At 43.9% G+C, this 18,774-nt stretch overlaps 1 protein-coding gene across 3 annotated transcripts; it reads right to left on the reverse strand.

Moving 5' to 3' along the window:
* Positions 1-19: 19 nt before the first annotated feature.
* TRIM39 (tripartite motif containing 39) lies at positions 20-14,055 on the reverse strand. 3 transcript variants are annotated; one of them, XM_033417138.2, is made up of 7 exons: positions 13,594-14,055; positions 10,292-10,751; positions 9,161-9,256; positions 4,667-4,897; positions 3,461-3,483; positions 2,768-2,883; positions 20-2,024 (listed from the first exon to the last, which is right to left on the reverse strand). In XM_033417138.2, the coding sequence occupies exons 2-7, from the start codon at positions 10,742-10,744 to the stop codon at positions 1,477-1,479; spliced, it is 1,467 nt and encodes a 488-aa protein (XP_033273029.1). In that variant the 5' UTR covers positions 10,745-10,751; positions 13,594-14,055; the 3' UTR covers positions 20-1,476. The 3 variants fall into 3 exon arrangements, with proteins under 3 accessions (XP_033273029.1, XP_033273027.1, XP_033273026.1); XM_033417136.2 differs by lacking the exon at positions 13,594-14,055 and adding an exon at positions 12,817-12,953; XM_033417135.2 differs by lacking the exon at positions 13,594-14,055 and adding an exon at positions 12,359-12,729.
* Between the last annotated feature and the right edge of the window lie 4,719 nt (positions 14,056-18,774).

Here is an 18,774-nt window from a genome sequence, read left to right on the forward strand (position 1 = left end):
TTAACACAGGACACATAGATCACTTCAGTGGATCCTTTGTTCCATATTATGTTTTACCAACCAAAGCATCTTGCCACAAAGAACCACAGTCAAGGCACAAAGGTAAGAGGAGAGTCTGGACAAAGTCCTGTTGAGGTGGTAGGAGCAGCTGAAATGCCCTCAATAAACTGCAGTTTCTTGTCCTAATCTTCTGTGAACCCCTGATTACCCAAGTAGCAGATAATCCAGTCATTTTAGTTTGGTTTGGCATGCATTGCTTTACCTTTTTTGACAACATATGTACCCTACAGGTTGTTTATTTTGGCCTAACATTAAAATGATTTACATTCTCTGATATGAGAAATGGCAAAAGGTGAAGGAGGGCAACAAACAAAATCCGGCTCTTGTGGACACTAGTTCCAGGCCAGATGCACACAGGCCAAAGGAACTTGCCTATCTGGCCCTTCCCTATACATACCACCCTCTTCTACCCTGTCCCCAGGGTGAGGAAGACTCCGTTTTCTTTTTCCCTGTCTGGCTTGGACACCTTAGCCAGGTAACAAGGCTGACAACTTGGGAGTAGCTACTTAGTAGCATTCTTTAAGGCCAGGGCTTTGGATAGGAATACTTTTCTCTTTCCTCTAATACCTGACTCTCTCCTTTCCAAGTTCCCTTGGGAAAGCAGTGAAAGGGTAGATGTGTCTTGCAGGATCTCTTGCATCTTGCCTCTCCAGATGAGCAAGGTAACAGCTCGTGGAGATGAGCAACTACAAGGAGGTGGGTGATGAGCCATCTCTGCTGAAGGCTAAGGCAGGGACCTGGGTTCTCTTTCTTCCTACCCCCTCCTCCCCACATTCCTACCTCTGGCCAATCCTACTCATAATGGCGACCAAAGAAACCCTTCTCCCCTTCATTATTCTTTAGGAATCTGTTCATTTAGCCCCCTTCCCTGACCTTATTTCTAACCTTCTTGATGCCCAATCTCTGCCCTGAAAATAACTCCTCAACTTCTACACCCATGAGAGCAACTGTCATTCATCTTTATTTCAATTTAGAGGTACCAAGACCCCTGTGATCTTCCTAAAAAAACAAGACTGTTTTGGGTCAAAGAACCCCCTAAAAGGATGTACAGGGGGTTCTGTTTCCTCCTCTGGTTTGAGCAAGTCAGACCCTCCCACAGACTTGTTGTTTCTGGAAAAGCCTCTCCTTCCTTCCAACCCATCCTTGTGCAACAGAAAACCTGATGGACTTCAGAGGAGACTACCCCCTGGGAACCAGCTCTCCACCCTAACAGTGAGGAGGGAGACACTGCAGTGCTCTCGTCCCAGCCCAGTCCTAACTACTCCTCCCCATAAACCATTCTAGAAACCAAGGTGTTCTCCCAGATGGTTCAGGACTGGAACCAGGCAGACACGAAGACGTTCCAGCAGGTCACAGGAAGGAAGGCCCGTAGCTCTTGACCCTGCCTCACCCTGATTATTCCCACGTCCCTACCTGTCACTCCCAATCTGTTGGGGGCCTGATGGTAAGTGGTGCAGCATTCTTCCGACCAGCCCGGATGCCTGGGTAGAAGAGGGGCCAAAGTTTCTCAGTAAAAGTATCAGTGAAGGTGTAGATATGAGAGCGGTCTGTGACGTTGTAAAAAGACAGTGTACCGGCCTCATAGTCTAGGAATATGCCTACCCGCCTGGGTTTCACCTTGATGTGCAAAGGGGTAAAAGGTGTGGTAGTGGCTGCATACTTGTCCCCGTTCCACAGCCGCACCCGCCAGTAGCCAGTCTCAGGGAGTGGGGTCAGTTCGCCCTTTCGGCTCACAGAGTCCCGGCACACACCCACTGCCCAGTGGGTCTTGTCGCCCACCTCCACCTCCCAGTAGTGTCGACCTGAGGTGAAACCCTCAGTAGCCAGGACACAAGGGTAGAAGGTGAAACGTTGTGGTGTATCAGGGAGATCCCGGAGTCTTGTCTCCACGAACTTGACGCTCTTACGATCTTCCGACAGGACTAGGTTAGGATGAGCAGTCTCAGGGTCCAGGGTCACATCCGCTGGCGGGAGAAGCCAGAGTGGGGAGCTAGATGAGGACGGGAATAGCTAAACGCCCCTGCCTCACTCTTCCAGCCTGCCTTTGCAGAGCCTGCTCCCTGAAAGCCCCCAGAACCCCGTGGTTTGCTTAACTTTCTCAATCCTTGGTGTCACCTAAGGGAGGGGAGGGGAGGGAACAATGGCTTCGTTTCTCATCCTGGCCCTAAAATAAACAGGTAATGATCTCTTGACTCTGCAAGGGCTGGTGGTTTAGGCTCCTGCCTGGTCCTCCCTCCATCCCCCCCGACATCATCATCCATCTCACTGTGTGGAGAAGCACAAGGCACAGTCCAATGGTAAGAAAAAATAAAAATGTTAAGAAGGGTACAGAGCCAGATAGCATTATAGTCTAGCGATACAGTGACCATGTGTCTGTTTCCCTGGACAGTCTGGCTTATGACTATTTTCCAAGTAAGTATTAATACGACTCCCTTTCACTCTCAAGAGGGGACCAGTTTCAGCAAATTATTTAACCTCTCTGGGTCCCTATTTAGAAAAGTATGGGACTAAGAGTAAACGACACCTGAGGCTTCTCACTTTGAGTTCTGTGACTCAGAGTGAGATTGAAAACCAGGTAAAGGAGTGGGTGTGAATATGGACATGAAAAGTGACAGAGGGGATAAGTGAAGTCCAGATAAAGTAGGACCTAAAGACTTTCTTCTCTCTGTCGATTCCCTCTGCTAGTTTCCTTTTGGGAACAACTCACCAATTAGCTGTTTAAGGATTTTCCTTAGTGCAAAGTACTGTCGGGGGAAATTGCTGAAGTTCTTTTCCAGCTCTATGGATACTGAAGTCACCTCCATGGTCTTCACCTTCTCACATCTAGGAGGGATGGGAAGATAGGGGAAGAAAGGGCAGGGTCAGGGGAAGCTCCAGCTTAGTGAGTATTAAGATGTTGTCATCTCTAGGGAGAAACTAAAATTCTCCATCCTCACACTTTCTCCTCCCTCAAGACAAGTTCTTGCTTATTGCTTTCTTTTGCCTATCTATGGAAAGCCATATGGTCCCCTAGACAAACCCTTATCTTAATAATCAGTCTTAGAACTTTCTGGAGGTACTGTTATATTTCATGCAAATAGATAACCACCTCCCCCCCGCCCCCAACCAGTTCCTCCTTCCATCTTGTTTGGACACAATTCCACCCATAGGCCCAGGTAGAATCTGGTTCTATTTCATTATCTTTGTATCTAGGAAGTCCTGATGCTCAGAGGGAAAAGGTAAGGGACTAGTACTCCCAGTGATTTGCTCTCTAACTGGCTTCATGGATGCAATAAACCTTCTCCCTTTTTCTACCCAGACACTGCATGACTTTCCCATCCTTATTCCCCCAACTCCTTATTGTAGCCCTACTCTTTAAGCCAAGACCTAACTCACTCAAAGAGATACAAGAATCACTTACTTTTCCAGGGTACTTTTGACATCCTAGAGGAAGGAGAAAAGAAAGCAATATTGGTCCTGGTAGTCAAGGGTCCTAAAGGCAAAAGGTTTCCCTCCTCCCAAAAGTTCTAGATCTATTAAATAGGCATAAGGCAAACTATGGGTCACAGTGCAAGGGGCCGAGCTCCAGAGGGATCTGAGTACATCTCTCCCAACCTAACCCCCACTTTCAACTCTCAGTCATCATGAAGCTTGGTAATTGATATCACTTCCAAATAGTTTCTTGTGTGCTTGTCTTTGTTCCTCAAGAACACTGGGACTCAATGCCAGGGACAGGGATTGTGTCTGCTCTTTACTCTGTCCCCCAAGTACCAACCACACACCTGTCTCCTTGAGGATCAGTACAGATAGTTCCAGACGGCTGGCATAGGAACGAATCACACTCTCCCGTTGTGGTTTGGTATCCCTTGTCTAGTATTGGTTAATAAATATTAATAACCGTGTGCCAATCCTGATTTGTGAATACTTGGGGTCCAGAAGACAAAGAAGACAAATCTCTGCCCCCCAAGGATTTCCCAGTTTAATGTGGAAGGCAGAACACACATACATGAAAGGACACGAGAGTAAATACCAAGCAATATATAACATGCAGATAAATGTACAACGAAGCCTCACTGATTCAAATGCTGGTAATGTGATCTCTAAGATAAGAAATATGTTTCCTGCAGCCTTGCTAAGACCATTCATTTGCTTAAGAAAACAGATTATTTCAAACATTTTAGAGGCACCATTTACATATCAAAAGCAATATATTACTTATACATTATTTCAAGTGTCCTTCAAACTATGCTTCTATTCTTTCTGTGCACTAGGTAAATCAAGTTCCAGGACTTAAAAGTAACGGTTACTGCATTTACACAATTTTTAATGCATAGTTTTTTCACTAATTCAGACTAGACTGCCCTCCTCTCAAAAGAGTGAATTTTTTCTTTGGTACAAGTTAAGCACATAATTGTTGACAAGACATAAGAACACCAAAATGATCAGAAGGGGATGGGAGAAATCAGAGAAGGCTTTCTGTAGAGAAAGATCCTTTGAGCCTGTCTGGAAGAAAGAATTGGATTTAGAGAGGCAGAGCGGAGGAGTGAGCATTGCAGGCTGACAGAATGGCCTGTGCAAAGCTAGACTGCGCTTGGCCTGAGGGGCTATGCAGGGGCAAAGGTCGAACCTTAAGCATCTCGAAGCCCGACTGTAAGCACTTGCCCTCCACCTCAGCAGCCAAGTGGGCCAGGTCCCGGCGCTTGTCTCCAAGGTGAGCAGCATTTTCTCGGAGGCGCTGTAGAATGTCCTGTTCCTCCTCCTCTAGTCGTGAAAGTAACACCTGCTGCTCTTCATCCAGCCGCCGATGAAGCTCTTCAAATTCCTTTAGGATCTGCTGTCGACGACTCTCCACTAGTCTCTGAGAACAGAGGGTGGGTATTATGTTTAACAGGGCCAGTGGGGCATAAAGTGCCTTTCCCCACCCACCATGTGTATGAATTCACACAGACTTCCAGTGTCATTGGAAAGAGCTTAACAGGACACTCATGTTTCTCTCCACTGGAATTTCCCTTTGTAAAGAATGGCTCCATCCCTAACTAGTAAGAACCTACTGTACAGCACAGGGAATTCTACTCAGTGCTCTGTAGTGACCTAAATGGGAAGGAAATCCAAAAAAGAGGGGATATATATATATATGTATAGCTGATTCACTTTGCTGTACAGTAGAAATGAACAAAATATTCTACACTATACTCCAATAAAAATTTTAAAAAAAGAAAAGAAAAGAATGTCTCCATCCTCATTGTCACCCCTACTGATGATGGGATGAAGAACACTGGGGAGATAAAAAAATAAACCAATGTTAAAAAATTTATCTTCTTTATTAAATTAGCTTCTAAAAAAGCTACACTTCTATGTTTTAGTAAAAATATTCAAGACATAAGAACCCAATAATATGACATGTACTATTACAGATATCAGAGATACCTCTGCTATCGCCTACTCTAAAGTTCTAGTTAATGCAATCTGTCAAGAAAAGGAAAGTACTGGAAAGTCTGAGATTGTTATCATTTGTACATTGCAAGACATTTACTTGATAAAAACCAGAGAAGCAACTGGAAAAATATCAGAATCAACAAGATTTTAGTAACGGGTTGTTATAAATGTAGATTTCAAGGCTGAACCTGTTCAACAGTTTCAAGTCACTTCAGAGACTGACAGTTTACACCCCAGAAACAGGTTATAGAAGTTTGTGAGTAAATTATTTGCTTGAAATTTGAAACATGCTTTCTTTCAGTTAAACCTCTAACATTTCTGAAACTGAATAATATATGACTCAAACTCCAGCCATAACGCATTCTGAGAGTTATCAGCAGGCATATCCTCCCTTCTGCACCTCAACGGCAACAAGAAGTGATCTCCCCAAAGGATTCCCTAAGCATCACATGTCTGATGGGGAGGAATCAGCCAAGAGGAAAGCAAAGTTAGAAGCAGAGACTGGGACTCTGGAAGAAGGAAGTGGATAGGGCCTGGAAGGCAGGGTTGAGGGTGAATAGAGAGTGGGGCTGCAAAGCCAGGTGGGCCTTGCAAGCCTTGTGTTTCTGGATTTCAAGCTAGTTCCCAGCAGAGGCTGACTAGCTCCAGTTCTAGAGCTGCTTGCTGCTTCCCATTTCACTGCTGCCTCCTCAGGAGCATGTTGGAACAAAATATATTCTCACAACATTTACCATTAAGTAAAACACAGCCTTTTTTCCTGTGTGTCTGTGTGTTTAGGGGTGATGTATGGGTAGAATTCAGGTTCATAACTGTGGTAAAAAGAAAGCAAAGGGCTCTCGTATAATCTCATAATCCCTTCTCTTTTTTTCCCTCTATTTTGTAGGGCAGTGGTTCTTAATCAGGGTGTTACCTCCCTCTAGAAATGTTTTGGAAACAGGGGGCATTTTTGTTTGCATGATTGGGGGAGCTCCTGGGAAGGATGCTAACACTCCTCCAATGTGTGAAGACAACCCAGTAATATGAACTGCACCATTTTCTAATGTTCTGCTGGATATTAAAAAAATGGAGTCCTAGACTTGAATGCCACTTTATATACAAACACAGAGTAATTCTTATATGGTTTTAATATACCTGAATTTTTCAGGAATGGCTGAAAACTCATTAAGACTGTATTTTGTTTTTCTTAGAACTTTACTGTAAGTTATTTATCATTTTGAAAAATTATGGCACCAACAGCTAAACTGCTAGTGGCATTCGAGTCAACATTACTACACAATTCCGTCAGTCTGAATTTGTATTTGTTGCATGTTGATATAGGTGCAAGGATAAAACTACACTGTAGTGTCTTTCAGGGTAGTCATGCCTAAATGTTTACATACCATATTTTATTATAAATTACTTTTATGTTGTATTATATTACACTATATTTGGGCATGATAGTCTCTTTTAAAAATTATATGGATAGATCATTTTATCCATAATTTTCATTTCAGCATGATTAATTACAAATTATTTATTTCTAAAAGGGGCATTGGGTCTGGAGGTGGGGATGAGGGAGAGAGTTCAAAAGGTCACTGAAGGAATGCTGGTAGTTGGTGACAGTTTCCGAGACCATTAAAATGATAATATACATTAAAAAAAAAAAAACCACAGTTCTGTTCAAGCATTTAGCAGGTTTTTTTTTTTTTCTGTGGTACGCGGGCCTCTCACTGTTGTGGCCTCTCCCGCTGCAGAACACAGGCTCCGGACACACAGGCCCAGTGACCATGGCTCACGGGCCCAGCTGCTCCGCGGCATGTGGGATCTTCCCCGACCAGGGCACAAACCCATGTCCCCTGCATCGGCAGGTGGACTCTCAACCACTGCGCCACCACGGAAGCCCTATTTAGCAGGTTTTTAAAATTTTTATTCCCCTCTCCATCCTTTACCTTTAAGAAGGTGATCAACAGGAAGAGGAAAGGTAATGACTGGGAATAAGCTTCATTTTCACATATTTTAAGTTCTTCAGGAGCCCTCCAAAAGGACAAATAACTTTTTTTTTTTAACGTTCACCTTTGCAATCAAAATTAGTTCAAATTTAAAAAAAATTCAAATGTTTGTTTGTTAAAATGTATAAAGGACTAAGGTAATAATACTTGCTTCCTGTTGAAATGTCATTGTTAAAAAAAAAAATAGTGTTTCTACTGATTTCAAACCTGTGTTTAATTTCTGGTGATCCCTAAATCTCAACTCCAAAAACTCATTATTTCTTCTGGAAGCCTTTAATGCAATCAAGTTTCTCTGCTGTCTTCTTAGGAATATGCAACTGTGCTTTTTGTGCCATGTCATTTGTATTTTCTCTACTTGACTGTAAGCTCAAGGAGGGCAGGGACTGTGCTTTTGCTCATCATTGTTCCCCAGTGTCAAAGACAGGGTTTGGCCTATACTGGAAGCTTAGTAAATATTTACTGATTTCTGCAGAATTAGTATCTCTGATTTTGCACATACTGGCTATATGATCTTGGACTAGACACTTATCCAAGTTCTGTTTCCTACTGTGTAAACTGGGGATAACAATACTTACCTTACAGGGTATCTAAGTTCACTCTTGTCAAATATGACTTCCTGGACTCCCTTCTCCTTGTCTTGTACCTCCTCTATGTCCCACTTGGGCCAAGTATAGCCTGAACTCTTAGAACTTAAAACTGGGCAGGGCTTCCCTGGTGGTGCAGTGGTTGAGAGCCTGCCTGCCGATGCAGGGGACACGGGTTCGTGCCCCGGTCTGCGAAGATCCCACATGCCGCGGAGCGGCTGGGCCTGTGAGCCATGGTCGTCAAGCCTGCGTGTCTGAAGCCTGTGCTCCGCAACGGGAGAGGCCACAGCAGTGAGAGGCCCACGTACCACAAAAAAAAACAAACCAAAAAACAAAACAAAAAAACTGGGCAGACCTAATACAATCTTCTAAGTTTGGAATGTCATGGACACCTAAGGAATTAATGCACAGGATTCAATAAATACTAGGTATTATTACCACTATAATTAATACATGTTTCACTGTCCAACAGAAGAAATAAGGCAGATACCAAACTACCATGCTACAAATATGGTAATGCTATGGAAGAGATGTGAAACTGTATGAAAATTAAGAAAGCTAATTTCTAAAGGGTCAGGAAAGGCTACATAGGAAGTGGTTTTCATCTTAGGATGGACAGGATCCTATAGGTAGAGGATGAGGGGGGTAAGAACATTCTAGGAACCATTATCATCCAGCATACTTGAGCTTACTTGAATTAAGAGAATGTGGTCCTAATGTTGCTGGGAGGTTCTTCCGGGTGCTGTTGGGCAGCTCCTTCATCCTTCCTCCCCAGTGCACCTTCCACATTCTCCTTTCCTCAATCCCTCTAAGGATCTCTCAGCAGAGAGCCTCCTTCCCTGCTTTACAAAGAAAAGGAGGCCAAGGGGCATGAACTCCCTCAACTCGCCAGATATAAGATGTTCTGTCCTTCACTTCTTACATCCTTCTCCTCAATTCTTAATCCATGACAATTTAAGTACAATGTTTAATCACAGTCAAGCCAATAAAATATCATTTTTTTTGAGAGAACAGCATTTTTCTAATAAACCAGAACTGGTAGATTAAATAATGTGTGGTTAATGTTCAGTTAATTGCCTGCAGAGCAGCCCAAATGGGATTGCCTGCCTTTACCTTGAGTTCCCCAGGCTTCTTCTCCTCAGAGGACTTGCAGCGGGTGATCTCCTGCAGCTTCCGCTCCAGGGGCTCCAGGCACTTCTGCAGTTTTTCCTGAGGGGTGAGAAGTGGGAGAATGGCATTTGGGGTTGGCTAGTACATCCTACGTTCAGAGGCTAACCCATTTGTTTTAAACCATTTGTTTGCTTCCTATCCATCTGTCTCTTGATCCAACTCCCTTCCTGGCCTGTCATTTGAGGTGTCAGCTTCCTACAGGTCCCTTCTCCTGCCACCAGCCTGTCTCCATCACCTCCCTTGCTCACCAAACCTTCCTTTCACTGAATCTCACTGTTCCACTGTCACCAACTCTCTGTCCTTCCCCAGCCCTATTAATTTTTTAACTCAAGGAACTGCTTGTTACTGTCAAAGTGACCTCCTGTACCCTGATATCCTTCTTTAAACTTGTTTTCCCATCCAATTCTAACCACTTGCCAATATAATAAAATCTTGATTACTTATTCTGCAAACTACCATAAAGTCTTATTTCCAAGATTTTATTAACATTATTAACACTTATTAATTACACAAAGTACTTGATAAAGTGCTAAGACATTAAAATCTCTAATTCCTATTACTCAAACATTTACCCTGTGTCCCAGCAGTAAGTTAAACCAGATGCCATATTATCCTTTATTGGGGGAAGATGCAAACAGACTGGCTCAGCTTAGCCTGGTGGGGATCATTCTAAAATGCTGATACCTGTTCCCAATACCAGTGGGTAAACAAGGGGTGTGCTGAGCAGGGGGACAGAATGAAGAAACCAGACCATTTTTCAGTTCTTAAGTTTGATCTTCTCCACATGGTTTCATTCATTTATGAAAAATATGATACATTCCAAGACCACACATACTCAAATGTGTTACAAAAGTCAGAATTTTTTTGGGTAGTCCTTACTGCTCTTCTTCATGCCTGAGGATAACTGATCAGACATACTGCGTGCCCCCGTGTACGTAGCTCTGAGGGGACTATAGAGTGAGGATCAGATACCGTCTTGCCCTCAGGAACTTACAATCCTCTACCCAGGGAGTCTCCCATCCTCTGTGCTCCTCCCTCCTGCCCTGCATTGGCATCATGTGTCTGGTTCCCTACCTTGTACTCCTGTGTGGCATCGTCCAGTGGCACGACGGTGTGGGCCCGGTGGGTGTGGGAAATTGCACATATCAAACACACAGCCTCCTGGTCCTCATAGCAGAAGAGGCTGAGGGCTTCATGGTGCTGGGGGCAGAGGCTCTCATCTCGGATCTTCCGCTTGACGGCCTGGAGCTGCTTGGCAATTTCCACCATGCTGCCCAGCTGTCGATTAGGTCGGAGACTGCGGTAGCGGGACGTCTTTCGACATACAGGACAAGGGAAGTCCCTCTCTAGGTCCTCCCACCAGCGAGTGATGCAAGCTTTGCAGAAGTTGTGCCCACACTCAATGATGACAGGCTCCTTCAGATACTCCAGGCACACAGAGCAACTTGCCTCCACCTGTAAGTTCTCCAGAGCTGCAGCTGTGGAGGCTGCAGAGGCCCCGGCCTCTAACAGGCTTGTCTCTGCCATTATTTAACTTGAGGTTAGGATGGGAGAAGAGAAAAAAAAGTCAGTTGGAGGTTTAGTTTATTTTGCATCCCTGGCCTGACAGTTACCCCCGTGTTAAATCCTAACTCCAGATTTAGCCCCATCATAGTATTTTACATCTTCTCTTCCACTACATCAACCTCTTTTGTTTCTCCATTTCCAAAACTTGTGACTCCCAGCCATCAATTTTTTCTCTTCAGCAAACTGACACACAACCCTCAATCTCTTGTCTTTTACCACTGCTTTCTCTTGCTAGAAACAGAGGCTTCCTTCAACTCTAGCTGAGTACTTCTCCTGATCCAGGTTCATTCCACTTGTATCTTAGAACCAATAGTTTCAGACCAATGTATTCCTAGTGTGACATCTTCTTCTAATAGATGAGAAAAGAGTATGGGAAAGCGAAGAGTGCCAAAGCATTAATTAAGATTTCTTAAATTGAGTATATTTTAAAGTTTAATATTACAGAAGAGTTTTACTACAATAGCCCATTGGAGCCTAAGCTTGATTCTCTGCCACTGTTCTCTCAGTCTTTCAAAGGGTAATAAATAGAATGAGTTAGGCAAGGGTGACAACCTCTTCTTTTCAGAAAGTTTGAAATTATTCTTCCTTTTATCAGGCTAGCCTAGAGAAAGTGTGCCCTTTTCTTGGAATGAAATTATTCATACAACTCATTTCTATTTGAGTGCATCTGGACATCTGGAACTGCTGAAAAGTGATAAATTCATGGCAACTAAAGAGTCTATTACTGAGCCCAGGGCAAAAATTTTTTGAAGAGAGAGCTGACAAGTCTATTTTAAGTATTGAGCAGTGACTGGAGTCTTTTGAAATAGTTATCAATAACTAACTCCTTGGATGTACTGTACCTCCAACTAATAGGTTCTGGAGTGGTTGGGAATTAAGAGAGAGAAAAGTAAAGAGGCAATCAAAAACTTCTAATGAAGCCTCAAAAGAATTGGAAATGCATCTAAGAGATTTATAAAGTAGAAGGCTGGTCCTCTATTCCATCCTTAAAACATCACCACTTTTATCCATGAAATAGTTGATTTCTCCATCCCCTTAACCCCCCTCCCTAAGGGATCCAACAGAAGGAAATTTAGTAAGTCTATGTGTTGAGAGAGAAGTGGCCATGTAATGAGTTGGGTTAACAATGATTATTCCTGTATATGTTGACGGCACACGTGAAAAGTGTTTAATTTGGAGTAGGAACTGACAGCTTATTTGGACCTGAATTTCCTCCCTCAACCAGGAGAGAAGTTCAGTCAGATGATTTTTCTCTACCTCTGGGAATCCAACTTTGACGAGTAACCCTTCCCTTTCCCTAATCTTCTAGAAATTAGGTGGTCTCCTCACCTGGGGTGAGTTGAACTGTATGCAGAGTTAGGGGGCAGAATGGATCTAGACTAGCAAAGAAGTAGTGTGGAAGAGAAATGGGGAAAGGTTAGGGAGGTATGGGGAAAGGACTTGGAGCTACAGCACTAGTTAAGCCTTCGGTGTCTCTGGGTTGGTCATTTTTCCCCCTCTATTCCTCGTGTCTCAGTAGAAGGGCAAACTTCAAAGCCGTCCTCATTTTGTTTCTACCACTGTCGGGGGTCCCACCTTGCGACCCTTTCCTGAGCGTGGTCCACAACTCGGTCCCACCCCCGTCTCCATCTTCTCCCGCCAGATCTGGCGCAGGGGGACTGGAGTGCGGGGAGAGGAAACGTCGTTGTTGGCAGGGAGGGAGGGATGCGTGTCCAGGTGAGGAGGAGGTGTGACGTGAAGGTGGGATGCCCGCCGCTATGACGCAGCCGAGAGCCGCGGTGACGGCGTAAGAGTTTCACCCGGGGAGGCGAGCGGCAGCGGGACGGGGGAACGGCGGGGTAGCCAAGCAACGCCGGACGCGCTGACGTCGCCGGGGCGGCAAAACGTCCGCCCGGGCCCGAGGCGGGCGGAGGCAGCTGTGGTTACGTGCGGGGGGCCGGTGACGCAGTCGCGGGGCGCTAGGACGCGGCGTGCGGAGCCGGTCAGCGGGGGCAGGCCCCAAGGCCCCGGCGCGGCGGCGGGACAGCACCTACCTTCCCGGCTTCGGGTCCGGGAGTGCGGGGCGCAGAGCCGCCGGAGCGCTGCCTCCCTCCTTCCTCCTCCCCCCGCCCCCGCCCCGCAGCGCGACACACAATACTCGCCGGAAGCGGAAGCCGCGCCGAGAGGCTCGTGTCAGTGGAAGCCTGGGTGTCGGCGGGCGACCGCGGGAGGGCCTAGCGGCGCCTGCGGAACAAGGAGAAGGCGGGGGGCCGGAGGGGAGAACCAGCAGGAGTGAAGGGCGAGAAGAGACCCGGAGGGGCAGGTGGCTGAAATGCAGTCGTCCAGGTGACCCGAGGAATCCTCTGGAGAAAGAGGGCCGCGCATGCGCGTGGCGGAGCGCTGAAGCCCATTGCCCACAGGGCGCCTACGGGCGCCGGGGCAGGCGGGCCGGTCCCGCCCAGGGTGTGGGCCCGGGCGCTGACCCGGCTCGGGCTGGTCCCGGTTGGGGCTGGGAGCCGCCGGGGGCGGGGCAAGGGCGGGTTGCGGACATTGAGCTACACTGCTCCTCTCTCCAGGTTAGTCCCGGGAGAAGGTGGCTCGCCGAGTCGGCGGCCAATTACGTGGTGGACCTGCGGGTCTCAGCTGGCACGTCACTTCCGACAAGTTGAGTTTAAGCCTTTTAACATTAAAGGATTAGCTCAGTTTTCCCTGCCGTGGGCTTCGGATGCTTGGTCACCTTGTCCTTGCTAGGCAAGCTTTACGGAAATGATCTACCTCCTCCGATGGAGTGGGAGCCCCGAAAGAGCTGGTACTGTGACTCTGCTGCTCACCTTTGTGTCCTCAGCTCCTCGCTCGGTGCCCGACCGCAGCGAGCGCGCAGTGAGCACCCCTTCTGGGTGCGAGCCAATCCCGACTTTTTCCAGTTTTGTGGCTTTGGCTTGAGGTTCTCCGCAAGAGCAGATGGTGGTTTTGCGGCGGCTCCGGACTCCTGCGTTATAGCTTCCTTACTTTCCTCTCCTGTTGCTGGAAGCTTCGCAGCCTTGTGACTTTGGAGGACGAGGGCGAGATGATGAGGAAGAGTCGGTGGACAGAGGTGTGATGAGACTGGGAGGGAGGAGGTGCTGAGTTGAGTTGATGGAGCTGGGGAGGAGTGGATGCTGGGTAAAGGGGTGATGGGACTGGGGAGAAGTTGGGGCTGGGGAAAGGTGTGCCGCGGCTGGGCAGGAGTTAGTGCTAAGAGTAGACACTGCTGGTTGAAAACGCAGCTTGCCCCGCCTACTCTCTGGCAACACTTGGCATACAGAATGCTAACCGAAAGAAATGAACAAATTTTGGTGTACCCTTCGAGGTGAAATGGCCCAATGGCCCAACTTGTTCCTGTGTAAGTTGTGATGCTGTTTACAAACACTGTGCAGTATTTAACCTCTCATCCTGGGAGCCAGGAACTATTTATTTGCAGAAAATATCTCATGTGGGAGGTATAAAGATTTAGGGTCAGGCATGCTAAATACAGCTGGTCTGCTTTTTCTTCACTGCTCTTTGCTTTTTGTTCACTTTTTTTCAGTAGCAGTGATTTGAAGAGGATTAAGCTTGATAAAATTACATTTATTAACTTTTTTTTCCTTCATTGTTATTTGACCATTGGGAATTTTAGCAGCAGTACTCTTTCTAGTTCATGGACTGCCTCATTCTAAGGTAGGGTAGTTTGAAAGCCACAAATTGGGCGGTCAGCTTCTTTATCCTTACTTTATAGGGAGCGTGGTGAGGTTTGGTTCTGGTTATGATTTGTAACTTTTAAGGTGTTGGCTAGCACTTCATTCTGGCTTTCTGTTTGTAGGTGGCCAGGGGTGTGGTAATGTTAAGCAAATTTCCAGGACGAAGTGCATTTCTGAGGAGTATGAAGAATGTGGTGGCCTGGAGACTAATAGATTATTAAGATGACTTTACGCTCAATATGGAAGGAAAGAGGGGAGAATGTCTAGGTAAAACTATAAAATTATGAAGGGCATGTACTATGTCATAGAACAGGGTTTGGCAAACCTTTCCTGTAAGGAGCCAAATAGGACATATTTTTGGCTTTGTTGCCCATACTCAATTCTGTCTTTGTAGTATGAAAATAGCGTTAGACTATAGTAAATGAGTGAGCGTTGCTGAAATTTGAATTTCATATAAATTCTTCACTTGCCTTGAAATTTTATTCTCCTTTTGATTTTACCCCCAATCATTTAAAAATGTAAACACATATTTTAGGTTGTGGGCTGTACAGGCACAGGTAGCAGACCATAGTTCGCTGACCCCTGACATAGAACAGTAATGAAGTACCCAGTATTTTTCAAGAGAGAATGCCTGGGAAAGTGGGTGAACACAATGCTATGATCTCTTATTTCCATCTGTCTATATGATAACACACAAAATAATAATAAAGGAAATTTGAAATCTTAACACAAATTTGTTATGACCTGTGAAACTTGGTTGGCTGAGATTTATGAATATACTAAGATACAAGTACATTTTTTAAACAAGGAAAGGTATTCGTTATCTAAAATTAAACGAGATTATAGTTCAGGAGAGGTGGAATAACACTGAATTGTGACGTTGATTTATATCAACAAGGGATTTCCAACATAGAAATATGCAAAAATGAGTAATAGTAATATGAAGGATAATTAAAAAAATTTAAATATACACTTTAATATTGTTTGTATATCAGTAAAAGATATATCTGATATATCTTTTATATCAGAAGATATCTTGGAACCACTGAGTCACATAGAGGAAAAGGATGTATTAGCAGTGCAGGTAGAAAACTGCTTGAGGTCAGATATGAGATATGGTAGGTTGGGGAGGGAGAGGGTTCAACTGTCCAGACTTCCGAAATTCTTCCTCAGAAGAAGGCAAAGCATCTAATTTTCCCCCACCATTTTTTTAAATTATAAAAAATTTAAACTACAGAAAGACGGTCGTCAGTCTTTTTACACTTTACACTGTGCTTTTTATACTTTATACTGGCTGTCTATTATCTTTCCAATTCAGTAACATTGGAACTACCTTGTTCTTTTTCAAGTCTATATCACTGCTTCATTATGTAGGTGTATAATTTATTCAGCCATTTTGTTTAGAGAAAACATTTAGGGTTTTTCCAAGTCTTATTAAATAAAGGCTGTAGTGAACATTCTTGTACATATATCTTTTTCCCTCAGTTTTATTGTGATATAACTGACGTGTAACACTGTGTTAGTTCAGGGTGTACAACGTAATGATTTGATATATTTGCCCATATGTCTTTTTTGTTTTTTTTAACTTCTCAATAAGGAATGTGTCTTTTATTTTTTTTGAATTTTATTTAATTTATTTTTTTAAACAGCAGGTTCTTATTAGTTATCCATTTTATACATATTAGTGTATACATGTTAATCCCAATCTCCCAGTTCATCCCACCACCACCACCCTGCCCCCCGCCACTCTCCCTCCTTGGTGTCCATACCTTTGTTCTCTACATCTGTGTCTATTTCTGCCTGCAAACTGGTTCATCTGTACCATTTTTCTAGGTTCCACATATATGCGTTAATATACGGTATTTGTTTTTCTCTTTCTGACTTACTTCACTCTGTATAACAGTCTCTACATCCATCTACTTCACTACAAATGACCGAATTTCGTTCCTTTTAATGGCTGAGTAATATTCCATTGTATATATGTACCACATCTTCTTTATCCATGTGACTGTAGATGGGCATTTAGGTTGCTTCCATGACCTGGCTATTGTAAATAGTGCTGCAATGAACATTGGGGTGCATGTGTCTTTTTGAGTTATGGTTTTCTCTTGAGTATATGCCCAGTAGTGGGATTGTTGGGTCATATGGTAGTTCTATTTTTAGTTTTTTAAGGAACCTCCATACTGTTCTCCATAGTGGCTGTATCAATTTACATTCCCACCAACAGTGCAAGGGGGTTCCCTTTTCTCCACACCCTCTCCAGCATTTGTTGCTTGTAGATTTTCTGATGATGCCAATTCTAACTGGTGTGAGATGATACCTCATTGTAGTTTTGACTTGCATTTCTCTAATAATTAGTGATGTTGAGCAGCTTTTCATGTGCTTCTTGGCCATCTGTATGTCTTCTTTGGAGAAATGTCTATTTAGGTCTTCTGCCCATTTTTTGATTGGGTTGTTTGGTTTTTTTTTACATTGAGCTGCATGAGCTGTTTATATATTTTGGAGATTAATCCTTTGTCCATTGATTCATTTGCAGATATTTTCTCCCATTCTGAGGGTTGTCCTTTCGTCTTGTTTGTAGTTTCCTTTGCTTTGCAAAAGCTTTTAAGTTTCATTAGGTCCCATTTGTCTATTTTTGTTTTTATTTCGATTACTCTAGGAGGTGGATCAAAAAAGATCTTGCTGTGATTTATGTCAGAGTGTTCTTCCTACGTTTTCCTCTAAGAGTTTTACAGTGTCCGGTCTTACATTTAGGTCTCTACTCCATTTTGAGTTTATTTTTGTGTATGGTGTTAGGGAGTATTCTAATTTCATTCTTTTACATGCAGCTGTCCAGTTTTCCCAGCACCACTTATTGAAGAGACTGTCTTCTCCATTATATATCCTTGCCTCCTTTGTCATAGGTTAGTTGACTACAGGTGCATGGGTTTATCTCTGGGCTTTCTATCCTGTTCCATTGATCTATATTTCTGTTTTTGTGCCAGTACCATATTGTCTTTTTTTTCTTTTTCATTTTATTTATTTATTTATTATTTTTGGCTTCGTTGGGTCTTCATTGCTGCACGCAGGCTTTCTTTAGTTGTGGCGAGCGGGGGCTACTCTTCTTTGCAGTTCGTGGGATTCTCATTGCAGTGGCCTCTCTTGTTGTGGAGCACGGGCTCTAGGTGTGCGGGCTTCAGTAGTTGTGGCTCATGGGCTCTAGAGCACAGGCTCAGTAGTTGTGGCACACGGGCTTAGTTGCTCTGTGGTATGTGGGACCTTCCCGGACCAGACCTCGAACCCGTGTCCCCTGCATTGGCAGGCGGATTCTTAACCACTGCGCCACGAGGGAAGCCCTATCATATTGTCTTGATTACTGTAGCTTTGTAGTATAGTCTGAAGTCAGGGAGTCTGATTCCTCCAGCTCCGTTTTTTTTCCCTCAAGACTGCTTTGGCTATTTGGGGTCTTTTGTGTTTCCATACAAATTTTAAGATTTTTTTTGTTCTAGTTCTGTAAAAAATGCCACTGGTAATTTGATAGGGATTGCATTGAATCTGTAGATTGCTTTGGGTAGTATAGTCATTTTCATGATATTGATTCTTCCAATCCAAGAACATGGTATATCTCTCCATCTGTTGGTATCATCTTTAATTTCTTTCATCAGTGTCTTATAGTTTTCTGCATACAGGTCTTTTGTCTCCCTAGGTAGGTTTATTCCTAGGTATTTTATTCTTTTTGTTGCAGTGGTAAATGGGAGTGTTTCCTTAATTTCTCTTTCAGATTTTTGATCATTAGTGTATAGGAATGCAAGAGATTTCTGTGCATTAATTTTGTATCCTGCAACTTTACCAAATTCATTGATTAGCTCTAGTAGTTTTCTGGTGGCATCATTAGGATTATCTATGTATAGTATCATGTCATCTGCAAACAGTGACAGTTTTACTTTTTCTTTTCCAATTTGTATTCCTCTTATTTCTTTTTCTTCTCTGATTGCTGTGGCTAGGACTTCCAAAATATGTTGAATAATAGTGGCGAGAGTTGACATCCTCATCTTTTTCCTGATCTTAGAGGAAATGCCTTCAGTTTTTCACCATTGAGAATGATGTTTGCTATGGGTTTATCGTATATGGCCTTTATTACGTTGAGGTAGGTTCCCTCTATGCCCACTTTCTGGAGAGTTTTTATCATAAAGGGTGTTGTGTTGAATTTTGTCAAAAGCTTTTTCTGCATCTATTGAGATGATCATACGGTTTTATTCTTCAATTTGTTAATATGGTGTATCACATTGATTAATTTGCATGTATTGAAGAATCCTT

Source organism: Orcinus orca, chromosome 10 (genome assembly GCF_937001465.1).
Source record: "Orcinus orca chromosome 10, mOrcOrc1.1, whole genome shotgun sequence".
In the NCBI taxonomy this organism is placed as follows: domain Eukaryota; kingdom Metazoa; phylum Chordata; class Mammalia; order Artiodactyla; family Delphinidae; genus Orcinus; species Orcinus orca.

What these genes read in the sequence shown, in the direction of transcription:
- TRIM39 (XM_033417138.2), bottom strand. Translation starts at nt 10,744, where the DNA reads ATGGCAGAGACAAGCCTGTTAGAGGCCGGGGCCTCTGCAGCCTCCACA. An exon ending in AGAAGCCTGGGGAACTCAAG is followed by an intron (nt 4,898 to 9,160) that starts GTAAAGGCAGGC and finishes CTCTGTTCTCAG; the next exon opens with AGACTAGTGGAGAGTCGTCG. An exon ending in AATCCTTAAACAGCTAATTG is followed by an intron (nt 2,025 to 2,767) that starts GTGAGTTGTTCC and finishes TTCTCCCGCCAG; the next exon opens with CGGATGTGACCCTGGACCCT.